At 40.6% G+C, this 22,667-nt stretch overlaps 1 protein-coding gene across 3 annotated transcripts in view; it reads right to left on the bottom strand.

Moving 5' to 3' along the window:
• LOC113902485 (multidrug resistance-associated protein 4-like) overlaps window positions 1–22,667 on the bottom strand; it is a 157,691-nt gene that overhangs the window by 58,915 nt on the left and 76,109 nt on the right. For all 3 annotated transcript variants that reach the window (XM_027557822.1, XM_027557823.1, XM_027557821.1), the window contains exons 21-23: window positions 12,161–12,311; window positions 5,967–6,086; window positions 4,180–4,290 (exon numbers count right to left, since the gene is read on the bottom strand). In XM_027557822.1, coding sequence (XP_027413623.1) covers window positions 4,180–4,290; window positions 5,967–6,086; window positions 12,161–12,311 — 382 coding nt within the window. The remainder of the gene's footprint in view (window positions 1–4,179; window positions 4,291–5,966; window positions 6,087–12,160; window positions 12,312–22,667) is intronic.

Raw genomic sequence — 22,667 nt, 5'->3', positions numbered from 1 at the left:
TCTGTTGTGCCCTTCTCCTACTGCCACCAATCCCTCCCAGCATCAGAGTCTTTTCCACTGAGTCAACTCTTCGCATGAGGTGGCCAAAATACTGGAGTTTCAACTTTAGCATCAGTCCTTCCAAAGAACAGCCAGGACTAATCTCCTTTAGAATGGACTGGTTGGATCTCCTTGCAGTCCAAGGGACTCTCAAGAGTCTTCTCCAACACCACAGTTCAAATGCATCAATTCATTGGTGTTCAGCTTTCTTCACAGTCCAACTTTCACATCCATACATGACCACTGGAAAAACTATAGCCTTGACTAGCCAGAACTTTGTTGGCAAAGTAATGTCACTGCTTTTGAATATGCTATCTAGGTTGGTCATAACTTTTCTTCCAAGGAGTAAGCGTCTTTAATTTCATGGCTGCAGTCACCATCTGCAGTGATTTTGGAGCCCGCCAAAAAAATAAAGTCTGATGCTGTTTCCACTGTTTCCCCATCTATTTCCCATGAAGTGATGGGACCAGATGCTATGATCTTCGTTTTCTGAATATTGACCTTTAAGCCAACTTTTTCACTCTCCTCTTTCACTTTCATCAAGAGGTTTTTTGTATGGATGTGAGAGTTGGACTGTGAAGAAGGCTGAGCACTGAAGAATTGATGCTTTTGAACTGTGGTGTTGGAGAAGACTCTTGAGAGTCCCTTGGACTGCAAGGAGATCCAACCAGTCCATTCTGAAGGAGATCAACCCTGGGATTTCTTTGGAAGGAATGATGCTAAAGCTGAAACTCCAGTACTTTGGCCACCTCATGCAAAGAGTTGACTCATTGGAAAAGACTCTGATGCTGGGAGGGATTGGGGGGAAGAGGAGAAGGGGATGACAGAGGATGAGATGGTGGGATGGCATCACTGACTTGATGGACGTGAGTCTGAGTGAACTCCAGGAGTTGGTGATGGACAGGGAGGCCTGGCATGCTGCGATTCATGGGGTCGCAGAGTCAGACACGACTGAGCGACTGAACTGAACTGAACTTTCTGCCATAAGGTTGGAGTCATCTGTATGTCTGAGATTACTGATATTTCTCCCAGCAATCTTGATTCCAGTTTGTGTTTCTTCCAGCCCGGCGTTTCTCATGATGTACTCTGCATAGAAGTTAAATAAGCAGAGTGACAGTATACAGCCTTGATGTATTCCTTTTCCTATTTGGAGCCAGTCTGTTCCATGTCCAGTTCTAACTGTTGCTTCCTGACCTGCATATAGGTTTCTCAAGAGGCAGGTCAGGTGGTCTGGTATTCCCATCTCTTTCAGAATTTTCCATAGTTTATTGTGATCTACACAGTCAAAGGCTTTGGCATAGTAAATAAAGCAGAAATAGATGTTTTTCTGGAATTCTCTTCCTTTTTCCATGATCCAGCGGATGTTGGCAATTTTATCTCTAGTTCCTCAGCCTTTTCTAAGCTGTACAGAAAGCTTAATAGTAAACTTGGTTCTCTCTATGCAACTACAGGACACTACCTGGGATGTTCAGAAGGTCATTTTCTTCTACAGTTATATAGACCTCAACCCATTCAAAGAAAGATAAAAAGATAAAAGACCTCCATGATGACCTACTGTAAACAAACAAACTACTTAAGCAATCTACAGATTCAATGCAATCCCTATCAAATTGCCAATGGCATTTTTCACAGAATTAGAACAAAAAAAGTTTACATTTTGAATGGAAACACAAAATACCATGAATAGCCAATGTAATCTTGAGAAAAACAAAGAAGAAAAATGAAGCTAGGAGGAATCACACTCCCTGTCTTTAGACTATATTACAAAGCTGCTGCTGCTGCTGCTGCTGCTAAGTCGCTTCAGTTGTGTCAGACTCTGTGCAACCCCATAGACGGCAGCCCACCAGGCCCCCCCGTCCCTGGGATTCTCCAGGTAAGAACACTGGAGTGGGTTGCCATTTCCTTCTCCAATGCATGAAAGTGAAAAATGAAAGTGAAGTCACTCAGTCGTGTCCGACCCTCAGCGACCCCATGGACTGTAGCCTTCCAGGCTCCTCCGTCCATGGGACTTTCCCAGGCAAGAGTACTGGAGTTGGGTGCCATTGCCTTCTCTGTATTACAAAGCTACAGTAACTGAAAGTGGCACCAAATGCTAAGTGGCACCAAAATCAGAAATACAGATCAACAGAACAGGACAGAAAGTCCAGAGATAACCACCAGGCACCTATGATCACTTATGACAAAGTAAGCAAGAATATACAACGGAGAAAAGACTGTTTCTTCAATAATTGGTGCTGGGAAAACTGGACAGCTACATGTAAAATAATAAAATTAGAACTTTCCCTAACACCATACACAAAAATAAATTCAAAATGGATTAAAGACATAAATGTAAGACCAGACACTACAAAACTTTTAGATGAAAACATAGGGAGAACTCTCTCTGACATAAATTGCAGCACCTCCTAGAGTAGCGAAAATAAAATAAAACATAAACAAATGGGACCCAATGAATCTTAAAAGCTTTTGCACAGCAAAGAAACCCATAAAAAATACCAAAGATAATCTGCAGAATGGGGAGAAATATTTGCAAATAAAGTGACTTACAAGGGATGACTCTCCAAAATATACAAACAGCTCATGCAGTTCAATATAAAATAAATAAATAAATAAACAAAAAATCCAAAAAAAATGGGCAGAAGATTAAAAGAGAATGTCTCCAAAGAAGAAACCCAGATGGCCAAAAAAAAAAAATGCATGAAAAGATGGTCAACATCTCTAATTATTAGGAAAATGTATATCAAAACTACAGTGAAAAAAAATGAAAAAAAAAGCAAAAAACTACAGTGAGGTTTCAGCTCACATCAGTCAGAATGACCATCATCAAAACAATAAATACTGGAGAGGATGTGGAGAAAAGGGAACCCTCCAACACTGTTGGTGGGAATGTAAACTGGTAAAGCCACTATGGAGAACAATATGGAGTTTCCTTTAAAAACTAAAAAGAGAGCTACCATATGATCCTGCAATCCCACTCCTGGGCATATATCCAGAGAAAACCATAATTCCAAAAGATACATCCACCCTTATGTTCACTGTAGCACTATTTACAATAGCCGGGACATAGAAGCAACCTAAATGTCCATCAACAGAGCAATAGATAAGGAAGATGCGCTATTATACATATAGTGTAATATTACTCAGCCATAAAAAAGAGTGAAATAATACCATTTGCAGCAACATGGCTGGACCTAGAGATTTTCATACTGAGTGAAGTAAGTCAGACAAAGAGAATATGATATTGCTTATATATGGAATATAACAAAAAGCTACAAATGAACTTATCTACAAAACAGAAGTAGAGTAACAGATGTAGAAAATAAACTTACGGTTAACAGGGGATAAGGGAGGGGAGGGATAAATTGGAAGACTGGGATTGACACATACATACTACTATATATAAAATATTAAAATAGATAAGTAATAAGAAATGACTGTAAAGTACAGAGAACTCAGTAATGATCTACATGAGAAAGAACCTAAAAAAGAGTGGATATATGTATATGTACAGCAGATTGACTTTGCTGTACATTGGAAACTAAGACAACAGTGTAAATGAACTATACCCCAATAAAACTTAAAATAAAAATGAAAGAATGTCCTGAGCGAGCCAAAGCAGGGGCCAAAGGCACCAAAAGTCTGCTGGAGCAGGCACGTCATACCTGGACTTTACTCCTAAGGATTCTGAGAGTGAAATATAGAAATTCTTTTCTAAAAGATAGTTCATTTGAAGTATCAATCAAAATGCAAATTACTTAAAGAAATATACATTCACCCCAATGTTCATGGGGTATGGAAAAAGAATCTTTAAAAAGTGGATATATGTATAACAGATTCACTTGGCTGTACACCTGAAGCTAACACATTGTAAATCAACCATATGCCAATCTTTTTTTTTTTAAATGGCCTCAAAAAGACCTACTGTAAATAAATAAGTAAATAAAAAAAAAGATAAAAGTTCTCATTAAGACACAAACAACTTCTCATGGACCACACTGTGGAGTCACATACTGCAGACACTTTAATACAATTCATTAGAATCAAAGAGTATATGTTAGACATGATGACAAGAGTTTAATAACTACAAAAAAAAAAGCTAAAAAGTGTAAACATACCACAAGGATTCATATCTTTACTTACTTTCTACCAGAATCAGGGCCCCGAAAGCAACAGCAGTGACAAAGATGGCACAGATGACATCTAGATACACAGCGAGCCATCGGGACGTCGTCAAAAGCAGGAACCAAGCCTCTGGATTTGGAACCATAATAAGTGTAATATATAAACAGAAAAACCATGTTAGCTGCTTCTCATGAGGGAGAATATTTAGTCAGTTGAGTTACAGAAGATTTTACACAGGTAGGACAGCAAAGTTACATACCCAAGGAACCTGAAGATTCTATAAAACTAGGTTCTAACACAAGACAATGAATGTATGGGACACACAGGAATCAGTCCAGGAAGCATGCATTGAAAACTTCAACCCACAGGTTATCAACAGAAATAAGATCACAAGAAGGAAGATGGGAAATCATCTCATCTGTGCATTCCCTGCAGTGCTGGGCCTCAGCGTGAAGATCATCCTCTCACAGGGTCGACTGCTCCCAGCTCTCACACAGCAGACAGCACAGCTCACACTGTTTCCAGCACCTTCTGCCCTCACCACAGGGCCCTGCAGTGTTTATTCTTAGGAGCCAATGTCTATGTGACCATCAGCTAACAGGAACTGCATGTGACTTTCTTTTTTTTTAATTTAATTTAATTTTTTAACTTTACAATATTGTATTGGTTTTGCCATATATCGAAATGAATCTGCCACAGGTATACATGTGTTCCCCATCCTGAACCCTCCTCCTTCCTCCCTCCCCATACCATCCCTCTGGGTCGTCCCATTGCACCAGCCCCAAGCATCCAGTATCGTGCATCGAACCTGGACTGGTGACTCATTTCATATATGATATTATACATATTTCAATGCCATTCTCCCAAATCATCCCACCCTCTCCCTCTCCCACAGAGTCCAAAAGACTGTTTTATACATCAGTGTCTCTTTTGCTGTCTCGTATACAGGGTTATTGTTACCATCTTTCTAAATTCCATATATATGCGTTAGTATACTATATTGGCGTTTTTCTTTCTGGCTTACTTCACTGTGTATAATAGGCTCCAGTTTCATCCACCTCATTAGAACTGATTCAAATGTGTTCTTTTTAATGGCTGAGTAATACTCCATTGTGTATATGTACCTGCATGTGACTTTCAAAATGCCATTTTTATCTTCAAAATACAATAATCATTGGAAAGTTTAGCTTGGATTTTATAGACTTAGAGGAAATTCTGAATTTTCTACCTAGGGAAAAAATTTCACTGATAAAAACATAATCAAGTGGGTGGCAAATCAGGAAATTATTTCCTCAATCACATCTGCCACCCTCCACGCTCTGAAAAGAGTCAGCAAACCGCAGTCTGGAGGGTGAGAACAGCTACCATCTGGTTCTGTAAATAAAGTTTTATTGGAACACAGAAACCGCCATTTTCTGATGTATTATCTTTGCCTATCTTTGTGCTGCAACAGCATAGGTGAGTAGTTGCAACAGACACAGTACAGCACACAAGCCTACAATATTTTCTATCTGGATCTTCACAAAAAAGAAGTTTGCTGACTCTTACCCTAAAGAGACAGAAGTCTACAGGGCACAGTGATACAAGGACAATGCGAGCCAGTCAGGGGAGAAAAGCAGGGGATGACAGGGAAGAAGGGAGCACTGAGGGGATGCTGAGAGGAAGGGGTAGGGGAGGCAGGTGTGCAGAGGGGGATGAGGAGTGACACAAAGAGAGGTGTGGGCAGCCAGGCCACCTGAGAGGGAGGTCAGCCTCAGAAGGGAGCACATCCCATCCTTTGAAACCATCTCCAGAAACTTACAGACCTGAGTGCAAATCCTGATGTGCATCAAACAGTTCCTGAAACTTCTGTTCAGCTTTGTACGCCCGGATGGTCCAGAGTCCCCGGAGAGAAGATGCTAAATGGGAAAATACCGGGCTCCGTGCTGGGGAAACAGAGACAGACACACAGCAGAGAAAGTCAAGGAGGCTGGATGCGAGGAAACCACTGCCTCCCGGGCTCTGTGGTCACACATCCCATCAAAGGGAATCCTCCATGTGACCCTCAAATTCCTGCTCACACCAAGCTTCACTTTAATGACCTGGGAATGAAAGATTCTCCTTGAAACTATCTTTGATCAAATTCAAATCACAGCTAGATTTAGATAAAGAAATTCTTGCTCTTTCATCAAGACCCTCTCACACACGCCTCCCTCCAAATTTTTCTGGCATCTCACCAGGTGGAAATTGTTGACAATTTTTTAAAAATATATTGAAGTACAGTTGATTTACAATAATGTGCTAGTTTAAGGTATATAGTATAGTCATTCAGTTATTTTTTTCAGATTATATTTTATTACAGGTTAATACAAGATACTGAATAAAATTCCCTGTGCTTTGCAGTAATTCCCTGTTGTTGTCTATTTGACACATTAATAGCAGTATGTCTATTAATCCCATACTTCTAACTTGTTCTTCCCTCTTTCCTAATCCCCTTTGCCAACTGTAAGTTTGTTTTTTATGTCTCTGAGTCTATTTCTATTGTGTATACAGATTCATTTGTATTATTTTTAGATTCCATATAAGTGATATCGTATTTATCTTCCTCTGACTTACTTTACAAATAATAATATTCCCTAAGTCCATCAATGTTGCTGCAAATGGTAATATTTCATTCTTTTTCATAGGTGAGTAATTACCATTCACTAATTTTTGAATCAGTAGCCTTTTAAAATTTAATTCCTAATTAGAGTCCTCACCACACTGAATTTTGTTGAGTAACCTGTGGGCTGTCTCCTCCTTAATGAGTAACCTAAGGGCTGGGATAGAGTCAGTACATCCCCCATCCTGCACCAGAGCCAGACACAGGACAGGGTGAGACGAGTAAGGGGAGGGGACAGTCTGCTGCCTCCCCTGTCCTGGGCCTCTCCCTGCACCTGCACCAGGAACCTCTGTGCGGATCACGGATCACCCGGTGCTGCACCACCCTTGTGCCCACAGGACCTGGCAGACGAGGAGCCTTTGAACAGTCTTGACTTCCATTCCAGGAACCTGATGGACATTTTATTAGCTGCCTGCTAGATACCTGTCCTGGTGTTCTGAGGTCACTGCGGTGTGTGACACTCACATCAATCTTTTAGAATCTGACAGTGGCCTTAGTGGCCATTCTCTTTTGAGTGACTACATGTGGGTTTGGGCCTGGTGTCACATGACTGACCATTCATTTCCTGCCTTCTTTTCTAAGAACACACTGACCACAAGCATCAAGGTCAGGCTCCTGCACATCAGGGAACAGGCGGGCTGCAGGCTGCCAAGCAGGGAGGACACTTCTGGTGGGGTTTTCCTTCCTCCAATGAATGAGGCTGTAACTTGCTATTGTCAGGGACACATAGTGAGCCTGTGACCTCTGTCTGGGGGTGAATGATAACTTGTGCTGTATCAGCAGGAAATACTGACATCACTTTCTTACCTGTGTATCTCCTAGAGAAGACCTGTTAGTACAATTAGGTTGTTTATGGGAAGTTAGTAATGCATCTTACAGGAGGCTTCAGAGATTTTATAAAATTATGGGGAAAGAATCAAGGGTGAAACTCCAAACTGTTTTCAGGTTCTCACTCTTTAGTCCAGTATCTGAATGCCTGTCTGATGACAGTTCAGCCAGTACCAACATGCATCTGGGCACTGCACATTTAGAGGGGTTGAGGTACAAATAGGTAAAGACACAGAACCTCCTCTTGTGTTTAGTGTTCCCAATTCTATAAGGAAGGAAGGAGCAGGCTTCCTTCTGTGAGACACTGGGGCTCAGAGAGAATGGGAGACCCTCGGATGGGGGAGGACAGCATGGGCTAGGGGCCAGGTGACAATCCACTCAGCCCTAGGATGAGATGGTTGGATGGCATCACCAACTCAATGGACATGATGAGTTTGAGCAAACTCTGGGAGATGGTGAAGGACAGAGAAGCCTGGCATGCTGCATGTAGCCCCTGGGATCAAAGAGTCAGACACGACTGAGGGACTGAACACAACTACCACCACCACCTAGATAGAGAACATAAACTTTCTAATCAACTGGCTACCACATATGGTTATCTGAGGTATGCAGGATGGGGTACCTGGATTAAATGTATTGTCTAACTTGTTTTATTGACTATATATTCCAAAGCCTTTGATTTTGTGGATCACAATAAACTGTGGAAAATTCTGAAAGAGATAGGAATACCAGACCACCTGACCTGCCTCTTGAGAAACCTGTATGCAGGTCAGGAAGCAACACTTAGAACTGGACATGGAACAACTGACTGGTTCCAAACAGGAAAAGGAGTACATCAAGGCTGTATATTGTCACCCTGCTTATTTAACTTATATGCAGAGTACATCATGAAAAATGCTGGGCTGGATGAAGCACAAGCTGGAATCAAGATTGCTGGGAGAAATATCAATAACCTCAGATATGCAGATGACACCTCCCTTATGGCAGAAAGTGAAGAGGAACTAAAAAGCCTCTTGATGAAAGTGAAAGAGGAGAGTGAAAAAGTTGGCTCAAAGCTCAATATTCAGAAAACGAAGATCATGGCATCTGATCCCATCACTTCATGGGAAATAGATGGGGAAACAGTGGAAACAGTGGCTGACTTTATTTTTTTGGGCTCCAAAATCACTGCAGATGGTGACTGCAGCCATGAAATTAAAAGACGCTTACTCCCTGGAAGGAAAGCTATGACCATCTTAGATAGCATATTAAAAAACAGAGACATTACTTTGCCAACAAAGGTCCGTCTAGTCAAGGCTATGGTTTTTCCAGTAGTCATGTATGGATGTAAGAATTGGACTGTGAAGAAAGCTAAGCACCAAAGAATTGATGTGTTTGGACTGTGGTGTTGGAGAAGACTCTTGAGAGTCCCTTGGACTGCAAGGAGATCCAACCAGTCCATTCTAAAGGAGATCAGCCCTGGGTGTTCTTTGGAAGGAATGATGCTAAAGCTGAAACTCCAGTACTTTGGCCACCTCATGCGAAGAGTTGACTCATTGGAAAAGACTCTGATGCTGGGAGGGATTGGGGGCAGAAGGAGAAGGGGACGACAGAGGATGAGATGGCTGGATGGCATCACCAACTCGATGGACGTGAGTTTGAGTGAACTCCGGGAGTTGGTGATAGACAGGGATGCCTGTCGTGCTGCAATTTATGGGGTTGCAAAGAGTTGGACACGTCTGAACCACTGAAATGAACTGAACTTAACTTGTTTCAGCCTACTCGGTGCAAAAAATCCAAATAATCCACAGTGATGGTGCCAAAGTTCTCAGACTCTCCAGATCAAATATTGAGAAAATCGTGTACTGCTTCTTGACAAAAGCCTCAGAAGGAGCCCATTTCTCCACTTCCATGTGAATGGGAAATAGCCCTTGCCCCATGCAAAAATTCTGTCAAATATTTTTTCTGGAACAATCTCTCTCTCAATGTGCCAGAGACCTGCTTTGCGACAAGACTATTGAATGACTCCATCTCATGAGTGGCCTCAAACCATAAAACGTCTGAACCCTGTCTACACAGAAGACTGGATGGAGCTCATCACTTCCTTTTCTGCCTCCCCAGGTCCTACCATCCCACTGAGTCATATAGGTAGAACTGCACACACACCTGGACTCTACTGCTCCCCATCTATCCAAACACCTCGCCAAACTCGACCTCACAGGAGGTTAGCTGCTTCTCTAGATGAGTGAAAATGTCTTCTACAGATTTTATGAAACTGATGATCACTATTCTTTTTGCAAATAAAGGTAAGTACCTCAAGTGTTTATTATTAAAAACAAAACATACAAATGCCACAATAAAACTCCTCTGACTGGATGAACTGAGATTTTTTTTCCACTTAGTAGATACAGAGAAGCATGAGACTCAACACGCGTCTGTTCTTGGCTTGGTTTCTAGAAGGTTAAGTTGGTATTAATCTCCAATAATTATTCACAGTTGAGGTCTCTGATGCAAACATATCCTCTCCTTACTTTTTGGTTATTTTTATAACTTTTAAAAATATATAACAGTCTATTTTCCTTATTTTTGTTTTAATACTGATGAAATGTGTGCAATAATAAGAGAAAAAATTGATTATTTCATCATCTGTGATTACCTGTAGAATAGACTAATGAATCATAAAATGTGTTCCCCATTATTCTGTTTTTTGCTGCACCTTGCAGAATGTGGTTTCCCAACAAGGACTAAACTGGTTGCCCCCACAGTGGAAGCACAGAGTCTTAACCACAGGACCACCAAGGATGCCTCTGTTCCCCATTATTCTAAAACTAGGAAGGTGAATGGAGTTATCAACTAAATACATACTGAACCGATCCCCCTCCTGAGTTCTCCTAGGGGATTATTTTCAGCATCATTTCTATGAATAGCTTTGAGAAAGGGGAACACAAACAGTGTGGTTCAATTCAGTTCAGTCACTCAGTTGTGTCAGACTCTGTGTGACCCCATGAACCGCAGCACGCCAGCCCTCCCTGTCCATCACCAACTCGCGGAGTCCACCCAAACCCATGTCCATTGAGTCAGTGATGCCATCCAACCATCTCATCCTCTGTTGTCCCCTTCTCCTCCTGCCCTCAATCTTTCCCAGCATCAAGGTCTTTTCAAATGAGTCAGCTCTCTGCATCAGGTGGCCAAAGTATTGGAGTTTCAAATGCTTCAAAATCAGTCCTACCAATGAACACCCAGGACTGATCTCCTTTAGGATGGACTGGTTGTATCTCCATGCAGTCCAAGGGACTCTCAAGAGTCTTCTCCAACACCATAGTTCAAAAGCATCAATTCTTCCCCACTCAGCTTTCAAACAGTGTGGTTATCACCCCAAATACTGAAAATGACAAAGAGCAGACATGAAAATAAAAGGGCTTATCTTTTCAATAGGGCTCCCCTGGTGACTTAGATATCAGAGTCCACCAGCAATGCAGGAGAGCTGGGTTCAACCCCTGGGTCAGGAAGATCCTCTGGAGAAGGGAATGGCTATCCACTTCAGTATTCTTGCCTGGGGAATTCCATGGACAGAAGAGCCTGGTGGGCTACAAACCATGTAGACTCAAAGAGTCAGACATGATTAAGCAACTAACACACATCTTTCCGATACTTTTAACAACTGCAACTTACTAGAACATGTGAAAGAATATTTTTTTCAAATATATCACTTTTGACATATATTTCCTGAGGTCTCCTTTCCTTTCCCTAATCTTTTCCTTTCCTTGTCATTTCTGGTAACTTTGAGTTCAGTTCAGTCGCTCAGTCGTGTCTGACTCTTTGCGACTCCATGAACCACAGCACGCCAGGCCTCCCTGCCCATCACCAATTCCCAGAGTTTACCCAAACTCATGTCCATTGAGTCAGTGATGCCATCCAACCATCTCATCCTCTATCATCCCCTTCTCCTCCTGCCTTCAATCTTTCCCAGCATCAGGGTCTTTTCAAATGAGTCAGCTATTCGTATCAGGTGGCCAAAGTATTGGAGTTTCAGCTTCAACATCAGTCCTTCCAATGAACACTCAGGACTGATCTCCTTTAGGATGGCCTTGTTAGATTTCTTTGCAGTCCAAGGGACTCTCAAGAGTCTTCTCTCCGACACCACGGTTCAAAAGCAGCAATTCTTCAGTGCTCAGCTTTCTTTTGAAGAACAATTCTCTATTTTCCTTCTACATTAGTTCCAACATGATTAAATACTTTCAATAATAGTATTAACAGAGTGGATACTCTGTGTTAGGACATAGGTCATGAACAAGACAGAAATGGTTCCTGTCCTCATGGTGCTCACATCCATCCTCCTTGGGATAAAATGCAAAGGGCAGCTGACCCGCTGCCAGCTCCATTTGCCTTAAGGGCCAAACCTACTCTCAGGGGCCATAACTTTCAATCACCTAATGTTAACAGTGAGAAATACCATAGAACAGTCTGCAGAGTTTCAGGGGTCTGGTTAATTGAGGCATAAATGGAAGACAGACTGCACTGCCATCCCAACCTGAGAGCCCTGGTACTCACTTGTACATTCCAGGCGTTTCACATCTCGTGATGTCTCTAAGAAATATCGCCGAAGAAAAAAGAAAATGATGCCAAGGGGAATCACAGGTATAGCAGTCCAAGGAATTGCAGCCACCATCACGCCCACCACACCAATCACAAGTAGAAATGTCTGAAATAGCGAAAATACAGAGGCCTTCATATCAAAGATACTTTTCAAAGATAAATTTTATTGATTTGTTAGGATTAAACTCCTTTCCTTGAAACTTGTTGAAACAGCAGGGAATGCTTTCCCTTCCAAAGAAATAGAAGTATAGGTGGTCCTCATGATGTTTATTGCATGCACCAAACACTCTGATAAGAACTTTCTAGGTATCAGCTCTTGTGATACACTCAGTAGCCCTTTGAGGCAGGAATTATTATTTTTAACAGATGAGACTATTTGAGGCTCAGAGAGTAGGAGCTGCATCTCAAACTATCAGGAGTCAGCAGGTGTTACTAGAGAAAGGAGTGAGCAAGCATTACAGATGAGGAATCCAGATGCTTCAGCTATCCATGTAGGGATAAAGAAGTGGTTAATCACTTTCACTTTTCACTTTCATGCATTGGAGAAGGAAATGGCAACCCACTCCAGTGTTCTTGCCTGGAGAATCCCAGGGACGGGGGAGCCTGGTGGACTGCCGTCTATGGGGTTGCACAGAGTCAGACACTACTGCAGCGACTTAGCAGCAGCAGCAGCAATTACAAATTCAGTGTAACGTATCTAGTAACAGTATTATCTAATTTTACAAATGGAGACAGTGAGGCACAGGGAGAGGAAAAGTAACTTGATGGAAACTGCAAAGCCTAAGTCACGGAGCTGGGAACCCCATGTCATGAGCCATTATGACATATTTAAGCTTGCCTCCAACATACAACCATCTTTCTGTCATTATACTAAGTAGTTAAAATGCCCATTCCAAAGGTTAACTATTATAACACCACCAGATTCCATTTACAATGTGTGTACTGTGTGTAAGGCCCTGTGTTGGGTTCCATGAATATTCTCTTAATCATCACATCATCCCCTGAGATGATTTTCTCTTAGGAAATGATCTAGGTCTAAAAAAGATATCAGGTAGAATAGAAAATGAAATCATTGGTTGATGCTGATTTAAGCATCCATCTTTATCAGGAAAAGTATAATGATACTCTGGAGGACAGTATCAGGCAATAAGAATGCAATCAACACTTAGTGTCTGCCTGCTATGAAAGTCGGGTGAGGTGGTAGGGACTAGCAGATTCACCCAGTTTTGACCAAGGCCTCTGAAGTTTATGATCTCAGGTGGATACAAATCCATGGTGATATTCACAGGGGGGATGGGGAAACACAGGGAAGAATACCTGAATATTTTTAGACAATTCTAAGACTTATGACTGATTTTATAGGCTGGTTTAACAAATATAAAGAATGGCATGAATGATTTGCAGGCAGTAATCACAGTTAATGGAAATTTTGACCAAAAAGGAGCTGGGATGAGAAGGTTGAGATGCTTATCTGAGTTAACAATGAATATTCTTTACAGATAAGAAATAATGAAGTTGGGAGGGTAAGTGGTTGTCCTAAAGTTTCCCAGTAAGGTATTGCTTATCCTGGAGAAGGAGAGGAGCAGTTTGTGCTCAGGGAATCCCAGAGTCACAGCTGCAGGCAGGAGGAACAACCAACCAGAACTGTGACTCTGTGGCCAGGAGCCCTTGGGAACCAAACTGCATGATCTGGATGGAGACCCATGTGCTTTCCTGTTTCTCCCTGTCTCTGCTGTGGTATCAAAAGAAAACTCAGAGTGAAGAGCATGGAGTTCTGAAGGAATAAATGCTAATCATAAGTGGAGAAAAGTAGGGCTGTCTGACCTCCCTCCTATTAGACCTACAGAAAACAATTTCTTTCAGCCACTGGCTTGACTGTGCATCCTACCAGGCTACAACCTTCATGTTCATAGGGAGGGGTCCTTCCAGCTCCTTCTATGTCTAGCCTTTAGGTCACTTGGCTTGCCATTGTTTTTTGTCAAAAACAAAAAACTACACCTAAAGTGTTAATTATTAAAAGAAAAAAACCCAAATTACTGGTTTTTAGCAGACTTGCATCATTTGATGAACAACATTCATCCGTTTCAATAATCTGGCTCTCCCCAGGTGGCTTCCCTGGTGGATCAGTCATTAAAGAATCTGACTGCTATGCAGGAGACCCAGGTTTGGTCCCTGGGTCAGGAAGTTCACCTGGAGAAGGAAATGGCAACTGACTCCAGTATTCTTGCCTGGAACATCCCATGGACAGAGGAATCTGGCATGCTAGAGTCCATGGGGTCAAAAAGAGTCAGACAAGACTGAGTGACTAAACCACTCCAGGTGAGGGCCTTTTATGACTAACCCAGCCTGGCACGTAGCCTGGGAAGCAGAGGTAAGATCAAAATGAAGGGCTCCATGGAAGCTGTGCCAATGCTTTTTCCTTAGGTACCCACTGAAGACCCATTACTAATGCTCTCAGAAACTCTGGAGTTAGGTTCAGATTTCATGGCCCTAAATTCTAAAGCAATTCAAAGAGGGTGCCTCTAACAGCTTTATTATACACACACACACACACACACACACACACACACACACAACATATTGGTTTCCCAAGTGGCTCAGATGGTAAAGAATCTGCCTGTAATGCAGGAGACCCAGGTTTGATCCCTGGGTTTGGAAGATCCCCTGGAGAAGGGATGGGCAACCCACTCCAGTATTCCTGCCTGGAAAATCCCATGGACAGAGGAGCCTGGCAGGCTACAGTCCATGGGGTCCCAAAGAGTTGGACATCACTGAGAACTTTTACTTTTATATTTATGTACATTTGTGAATCTTTTATTGCCAGCCATCTTAAACCCTTTATAGAAGTTTGTAGAAGATGAAAATAGTATCTAAGCAACAAGTTAACATCTGAAGAAGGAAACAAAAGATCCTAGTGTACAATAAACACACAATAAATCCCTTCCTTGTAGCCAACCTCATTTCTTTCTCCTACATTCTCAGAAATGCCAAAAAGCCCAATTCAAGCTACACACACAGTTACCCCCACCTGGTTGGATTCCAGGCCCATCTGATGGACCACATCACCACGGCATGTGCTTCTGCACCTCTGTCAGACTATGGAACAGAGACAGTGATGGGTATATAGAAAGAAGTATATTGACCCAGAAGCAAATGACCCAAGTCCTGATATTCCCCAGATAAGAAGAATCATTATTTTTATATATTTCCCATTTGGGAAATTCTATCCAAAGTCTATGAATCCACATAATCAAATAAAAAAATTCTTAGACGAAATCTTTCACTTGAGAGAAAATGGTGATTTTTCATAATTCAGAAAAATTCACAGAAAATCCCTGGGCTGGGAAGATCCCCTAGAAAAAAGAATGGCACACCACTCCATTATTCTTGCCTGGAGAATTCCATGGACAGAGGAGGCTGGCAGTTTAGTCCATGAGGCTACAAAGAATCGGACACAACTGAGTGACTAACAAGTGTACACACCCACGTACAAACCCTAAGACTAAGCTTTTCTAAACCTGGCCTTTGCTTGGGATATGTTAATCACATTCTTCATCCCTTATTTGACTGCCTTGGGTCTTTTCACAACCACATAAGCTCTGGGACCTGGATATCCTTCAATTCACTCCCAACTTAGAGTCATAGCTAACTCCACTGAAGAGTGAATAGTGGGGTTTGGTTCACAGTTTGCTAACCAGCACGATAGGAAGCTTTAGGGAAACATGGTGTATCTCTTCCTTCATGTTTAGTGTATCTCACTGATCAATAGTTTCCTTTCCACTTTTGTCAGAGTTCAACGATATTACAAAATTTAAGACTGGAGTCCTCTTATTTTATAATTTATCATGGTACACCTTAAAAAGAAGAGCACTATAAAAGTATATCACAGGGAAATCTATTTAACATTCTGTGATAACCTATATGAGAAAAGAACCTAAAAAAGAATGAATATAGGTACATGTATAACTAAATCACTTTGCTGTACATCTGAAACAAATACAACATTGTAAATCAACCATATTCCAATAAATTTAAAATATTTTTTAAAAAAGAAAATAGTCTTTAAAAAAAAGCTAAAATCAAGGATTTTGAAATCCATCTTATAAATAAAAGAAAAAAACAGCATATTAAAGTATGTAGAAGAATGAAAATAGAAAAAAAAATAGACTCTTGAGAGTCCCTGGTACAGCAAAGAGATCAAACCAGTCAATCTCAAAGGAAATCAATGGTGATTATTCACTGGAAAGATTGGATGCTGCAGCTCCAATACTTTGGCCACCTGATGTGAAGTGCTGACTCACTGGAAAAGACCCTGATGCTGGGAAAGACTGAGGGCAGGAAGAGAAGGGAGCGACTGAGGATGAGATGGTTGGATGGCATCATCAACTCAATGGATACGAGTTTGAACAAACTCTGGGAGATAGTGAAGGACAGGCAAGCCTTGCGTGCTGCAGTCCATGAGGTCACAAAAAATCAGACACAACTAAGCAACTAAATGACAAAAGACCTGAATGAAAAAGAAAACTAACTTCTAAGCAGAAAAATCAACAAACACAAAGCGTGGTTCTTTGAAATCACCACAAAATGCAAAAGGAAAAAAAAAAAAAGAGAGAGAAAATTTACAATTCACATGAATTAAAAGAGGATAACACCAAAGACTGGGCTTCCCTGGTGGCTCAGATGGTAAAGAATCTGCTTGCAATAGGGGAGATCCACATTTGATCCCTGGGTTGGGAAGATCTCCTGGAAAAGGAATAGCAACCTATAGAAGTATTCTTGCCTGGAGAATCCCATGAACAGAGGAGCCTGACAGGTTACAGTCCATGGGGTTACAAAGAGTCGGACATGACTGAGGAACTAACACTTCAGCTTTCATTTTAATACAAAAGATACCATAAGCATTACAAAGAGACTATAATAAACATTGTGCAGATAAACTTTTAAATTTTAATATAAAGGACAAATGTCTTAAAAAATGACATATAAAACATAACAATATAGAAAATCATAATAAATGCATATTGATTGAGAATTGGAATTCTTTTTTTTAAATTTTACTTATTTTATTGTTTTGGCCATTCCATGCAGCTTGTGGGGTCTTAGTTTTCCTACCAGCAATTGAACTCAGGCCCGCAGCAGTGAAAGCACCAAGTCATGACCACTGGACTACCACGGAATTCCCTGAATACATAATTTTTAAATTTCTCAAAGAAAAGACTGTAAGTCCAGAGGGCTTCACAAAAACACTGTGCAGAAAAGTTTTACCAAACTTTTCCCGGTACTTTTCCAGGGTCCAGCATTATCATGATATAAAAACCAGATAAAGACATTAAAAGAAAGAAAAATTGCAAACCAAACTGTCTTGGAATATTAAACGACATACCAATGAACATAAAAAGGTAATATTCCACAATCTAACTTGACTGGGCAAGTCCAAAATACTCAGGGTCGCCTGTTACAAAGGACAGATTGGAACCCTTGGGCAGGGCTGATACTGTTCTCTACAAGTAGAATTTCTTTTTATTTCAGGGAGGCTTTGTCCCTACTTAAAATCAGCTAATTATGGACTTCAATCACATCTACAAAATACCTACAGAGCAACACACAGATCACCTTTTTACTGAATAACTGAGGAATGTAGTCTGGTCAAGCTGACATTAAACTTACCTTTAAAAATGGAAATATTTCCCATGTATTTTCATGAAGATACATAAGAATTGATGCTTTTGAACTGTGGTGTTGGAGAAGACTCTTGAGAGTCCCTTGGACTGCAAGTAGATCCAACCAGTCCATCCTAAAGGAAATCAGTCCTGAATATTCATTGGAAGGACTGATGTTGAAGCTGAAACTCCAATACTTCGGCCACCTGATGCAAAGCGCTAACTCATTAGAGAAGACCCTGATACTGGGAAAGATTGAAGGCAGGAGGAGAAGGGGATGACAGAGGATGAGATGGTTGGATAGCATCACTGACTCGATTGACATGGGTTTGAGTAAGCTCCGGGAGTTGGTGATGGACAGGGAAGTCTGGCATGCTGCAGTACATGGGGTCATAAAGAGCCGGACATGACTGAGCGACTGAACTGACTGACACTTCTGATAACAAAAGCTGAGAAAATATTTTAAGTAAAGCAAATTATAGACCAATATCCTTCATGAACAACAGGTCCAGAAATTCTTGATAAACTACATACAGCAATACAGAAAAAGATGCTACATTATGACCAAGTAAACTCTTTTCCAGGAATGTTAAGTTTAACTTTCAAATACCAATCACTATAATTCACATTAAAAGAGTAAAGATAAATAATTGTATGACCAGCTGAAGAGATGTAGAAGAAATATTTGTTAAAATTCAATACCTATTCTTCATTTTTTAAAAAGAAGTAAAATTCTTGACAATTGAGAAATTAAAAGAAACATTTTCAATCTGATAACAGATACCTACATAAAAAATTGCAATTAATATTATTTGTAATGAAAAATTACTGAAAGATTTTGCCCTAAGAATACAAGATTATCTTATTTAACCGATTCTCTTTAACACTAACTGGAAACTCTAGCCACAACAAGTCAAGAAAAGGAAATAAAGGTCATAGATATTGGAAATGAAGATACAAAACTGCCATTATTTACAGCTGACATGATTGCATATGGACAAAATCCTATAGAATTAAAAAAAATAAAAAACATACCACTATTGACTCCAGGCAATGCAAAGTTAATTCACAAATAAATCAACTATATTTCTATAAACTAGCAACAGCAAGTGAGTAATAGTATCAGAAACAAGACTTCCCTAGTGGTCCAACTGGTTAAGAATCCACCTGCCAATGCAGGGAACATGGGATCGATCCCTGGTTTGGGAAGAATCCACATGTGCAGAGCAGCTAAGCCCATGTGCCACAGTCACTGAGCCCAGGCTCTAGAACCAGACAGCTGTACCTACCGAGCCCATGTGCCACAATTACTGAAACCCATGCGCCCTAGAGCCCATACTCTGCAATAGGAAAAGCTAAATGAGAAGCTCACCTACAGCAACTAGTCACTCCCACTCACCACAACTAGAGAAAGCCCATACATAGCAAAGAAGGCCCAGTGCATCCAAAATAAATTAATAAATAATTTTTAAAAATCCAATAATACTATGAAAAACAAATATGCATGAATAAATTTAACCAGAGAAGTGTAATATGTCTATACTAAATATTACAAAATATTTCTAAAATTAAAGAAGACCTAAATAAGCAGAGAGAGACAAATATTAGTAATTGCAGATCCAACATTGTTAAGACTCAGACTTCATGAATATTCTATAGAATATTCTATTCTATAAAGGAAACATTAATAAAATTTTCAGGCTTTTATCTAAAAACAAATTGAAAGATTTCTAAAACTGACATATAAAAGTAAAGAATCCAGAATGATCAAAGCAAACTTGACAAAGAAGCACAAAGTTAGACAATTTAAACTACGGGTTTCATCTCTTATTAAAATGTACAGTAACTAAGAATGCAGTATTGGTATAAGGATCAAAATATTGGCATAACCTGCAACTACTGAGGAACAAAATAAATTATACAGATGCAGATTTCCTTAATCCAATGCATAAAAGTCTTTAGCAAACATGTCCAGAATAATTGGAAAAAAATAAAACTCAATGACTAATTACTCTTTCACATATAAAGATTAGTGCAAGATGCATCAATATCTAAGAAGTTAGAACACAGAAAATTATCTTCACACTCCTAAGGATATGCAAAGATTTCTTAGGATACAAAAACATCAACTACGAAAGAAAAAAAAAAAGGTAAACATTAGACTTCATCAAAATTAGACCTTGATCTCCACTAAGGATATAAATGGCAAGCCACTGACAGGAAGAAAATATCCACAAAGGACTAGCATTAAATATATATTAAAAATAAACATCCCCAAGGGGAATTTGAGGAAGGGGTTGGGAAAGGGATCAACACCCACAGAGATCTCAAAATGACAAAGTCATTGTTCAGTGAGAGAGGCTAGAATACTCTGTACACACTTTCCCTGACATCTCCACACAATGAAATGCAAGGGTCAGTGGTGCTGAGACAGGTAAAGGCTGCAAAAGCAAGTGACCCATAATAACCTATTACACTGAGTCTCAGGCTTCATTCTCAATATCCAGATGCAGTGGCCTGTTGTTTTGAACTCCCCTCTCTGGAAAGAAATGACTGAGGACACCTCCTTCACATTTTCTTTTTCTTGGGCATCTTCACTTTATAAAACTGCAGTCAGTGCGTTCTGTGTGTGCTGAGGAGGGAATGACATGGTCCCTGGTGGTCTCACCATGGTCGCCATTGGTCACCCAAGTGCCCTCAGGATTAGCGCTTTGTGTCCATGAAAGGACGTGAAGACTAGTTCAGCTCTGACAAGCTGCTGGGTTGTTTTTTTTTTTTTTTTTTCCTGAATGAGGGATGTGTGGGGAATAAGCGTTTTGCAACTTAGTTTTCCTCAATAAATTACAGTATTTTGCTGAGAGCAGCTGTGTGCAAGTTCACATGCTCAGAGCAGTCCTAAACCTTTTTTTTTTTTGGAAAATTACAATGCCTAAACCTAACTTCCACATCTCACCTTCATTTTCACTTGTTTTAGCAGTAGGAAGACTCCTTGGAGATGACGATTTCAACGACAAGAATTGTAGATAATTTAGACTTCTTACTCAGTGTCATTTGGGACTTCGGCAAATTGTTTGAAAATTACATTACTCTGAAATAGTTAATGCTCAATGGTCTATCTTGAAAACAACTTATTTTTATTTTGTGAGTCTATATAAGAAAGTATTCATCAAAATCTTCAAGGATTACAAACCTGGAATCTCTGTGATACAAATTCATGAGATGATATTTATGGGCCTTGAAACTGTCTCTGATAATAACTTTAATGCAACATAATGCCACTTTGCCAAAGGCAAAAGGAGAAGAGGGTAGCAGAGAATGAGATGGTTGAATAACATCACTGATTCAATGACATTGAACTTGGGCAAACTCCAAGAGATAGTGAGGGACAGGAAGACCTGGTGTGCTGCAGTTCACGGGATCACAAAGAGTTGAACATGACTTAGCAACTGAACTACAACAAATACCACTGTCATCAGACTATTCCTCTTACCTAAAACACACATGTGGTATTTTAAAAATAGATACTTAGTGCTCAACATGCATTTAGATGTTATGCAAAAAATAATATTAAAATGAATTTCATTTTTATCTTTCCAACAAACTTAGGAAGTGGATGTTATTTTTTCCATTTTACAGAAAAGGAGAGTGTGGCTTTGTGGGGCAGAGATGGTAAGAGGGAGAGCTCAGATGGAGGCTTGGAAAGGGAGACTGTGGGGCTCTGCACTGCCACACTTTAAAGCTGTTGATATCATGAATAATTATCAGATGCATCACACCACATAAACTGACTTTTTTATGCTGCTCTCCTTCATCCTCTGAAATGGTGGACAGATCCAATTTGCGCAACCACTTATATAATGTGACTGAACAGGCTGGTAGCTGTAAGAGTCAGTGTACAGGATGGTGCACAAACTCATGATCATCTCTCTGTTGGAATGTGGTCTCTGAGTGAAATCACCTGAGGGGGTGGACTGTCCTGCAGTGTAGACCACTACTCAGAGTCCAGGGTTTTCCTTAGCCACACTTGGCATCACTATCACAAAATATTAAATAAATTATCTGAAATTTCATCTAAGGGAATGAGAAGGAATTAGATGAGGGAAAGTATATGGAATAAACACTTTCAGTTCAGTTCAGCTCAGTTCAGTCACTCAGTCATGTCCGACTCTTTGCAACCCCATAAACTGCAGCACGCCAGGCCTCCGTGTCCATCCCAATTCCCGGAGTTCACTCAAACTCACGTCCAATGAGTCGGTGATGCCATCCAGCCATCTCATAAAAATAAAAATGATCAAGAATCTTCTAAGGTTTATCAAATACAACAGGGATAAACAAAATCATCAAAAATGAGTTTGAACACAGGTATGCTAACATTGCTGAAAAAGGACCTTCCAGCCCCTTCCCCTCAGCTGGTGATAGAGAGAAAGACTGGGTCCCACACAGGAATTTGGCTTCCACCAGCACCTTTTGCCCCACCATTCACAGTGGCCTTTCCCTCTCATCTGGGATCAAAGGTCACCTCCTAGAAGCTTCTCCTACCTCCTAGACCAGGAGTCAGCTCTTTGCATCAGGTGGCCAAAATATTGGAGTTTCAGCATCAACACCAGTCCCTCCAATGAACATTTAGGACTGATTTCCTTTAGGATGGACTGGTGGTTGGATCTCCTTGCAGTCCAAGGGACTCTCAAGAGTCTTCTCCAACACCACAGTTCAAAAGCATCAATTCTTCGGCACTCAGCTTTCTTTACACTCCAACTCTCACATCTATCTACACATGACTACTGGAAAAACCATAGCCTTGA

The sequence above is a fragment of the Bos indicus x Bos taurus genome, chromosome 12 (assembly GCF_003369695.1).
Source record: "Bos indicus x Bos taurus breed Angus x Brahman F1 hybrid chromosome 12, Bos_hybrid_MaternalHap_v2.0, whole genome shotgun sequence".
Taxonomy (NCBI): domain Eukaryota; kingdom Metazoa; phylum Chordata; class Mammalia; order Artiodactyla; family Bovidae; genus Bos; species Bos indicus x Bos taurus.
This window is presented reverse-complemented; position numbering and strand designations above follow the sequence as displayed.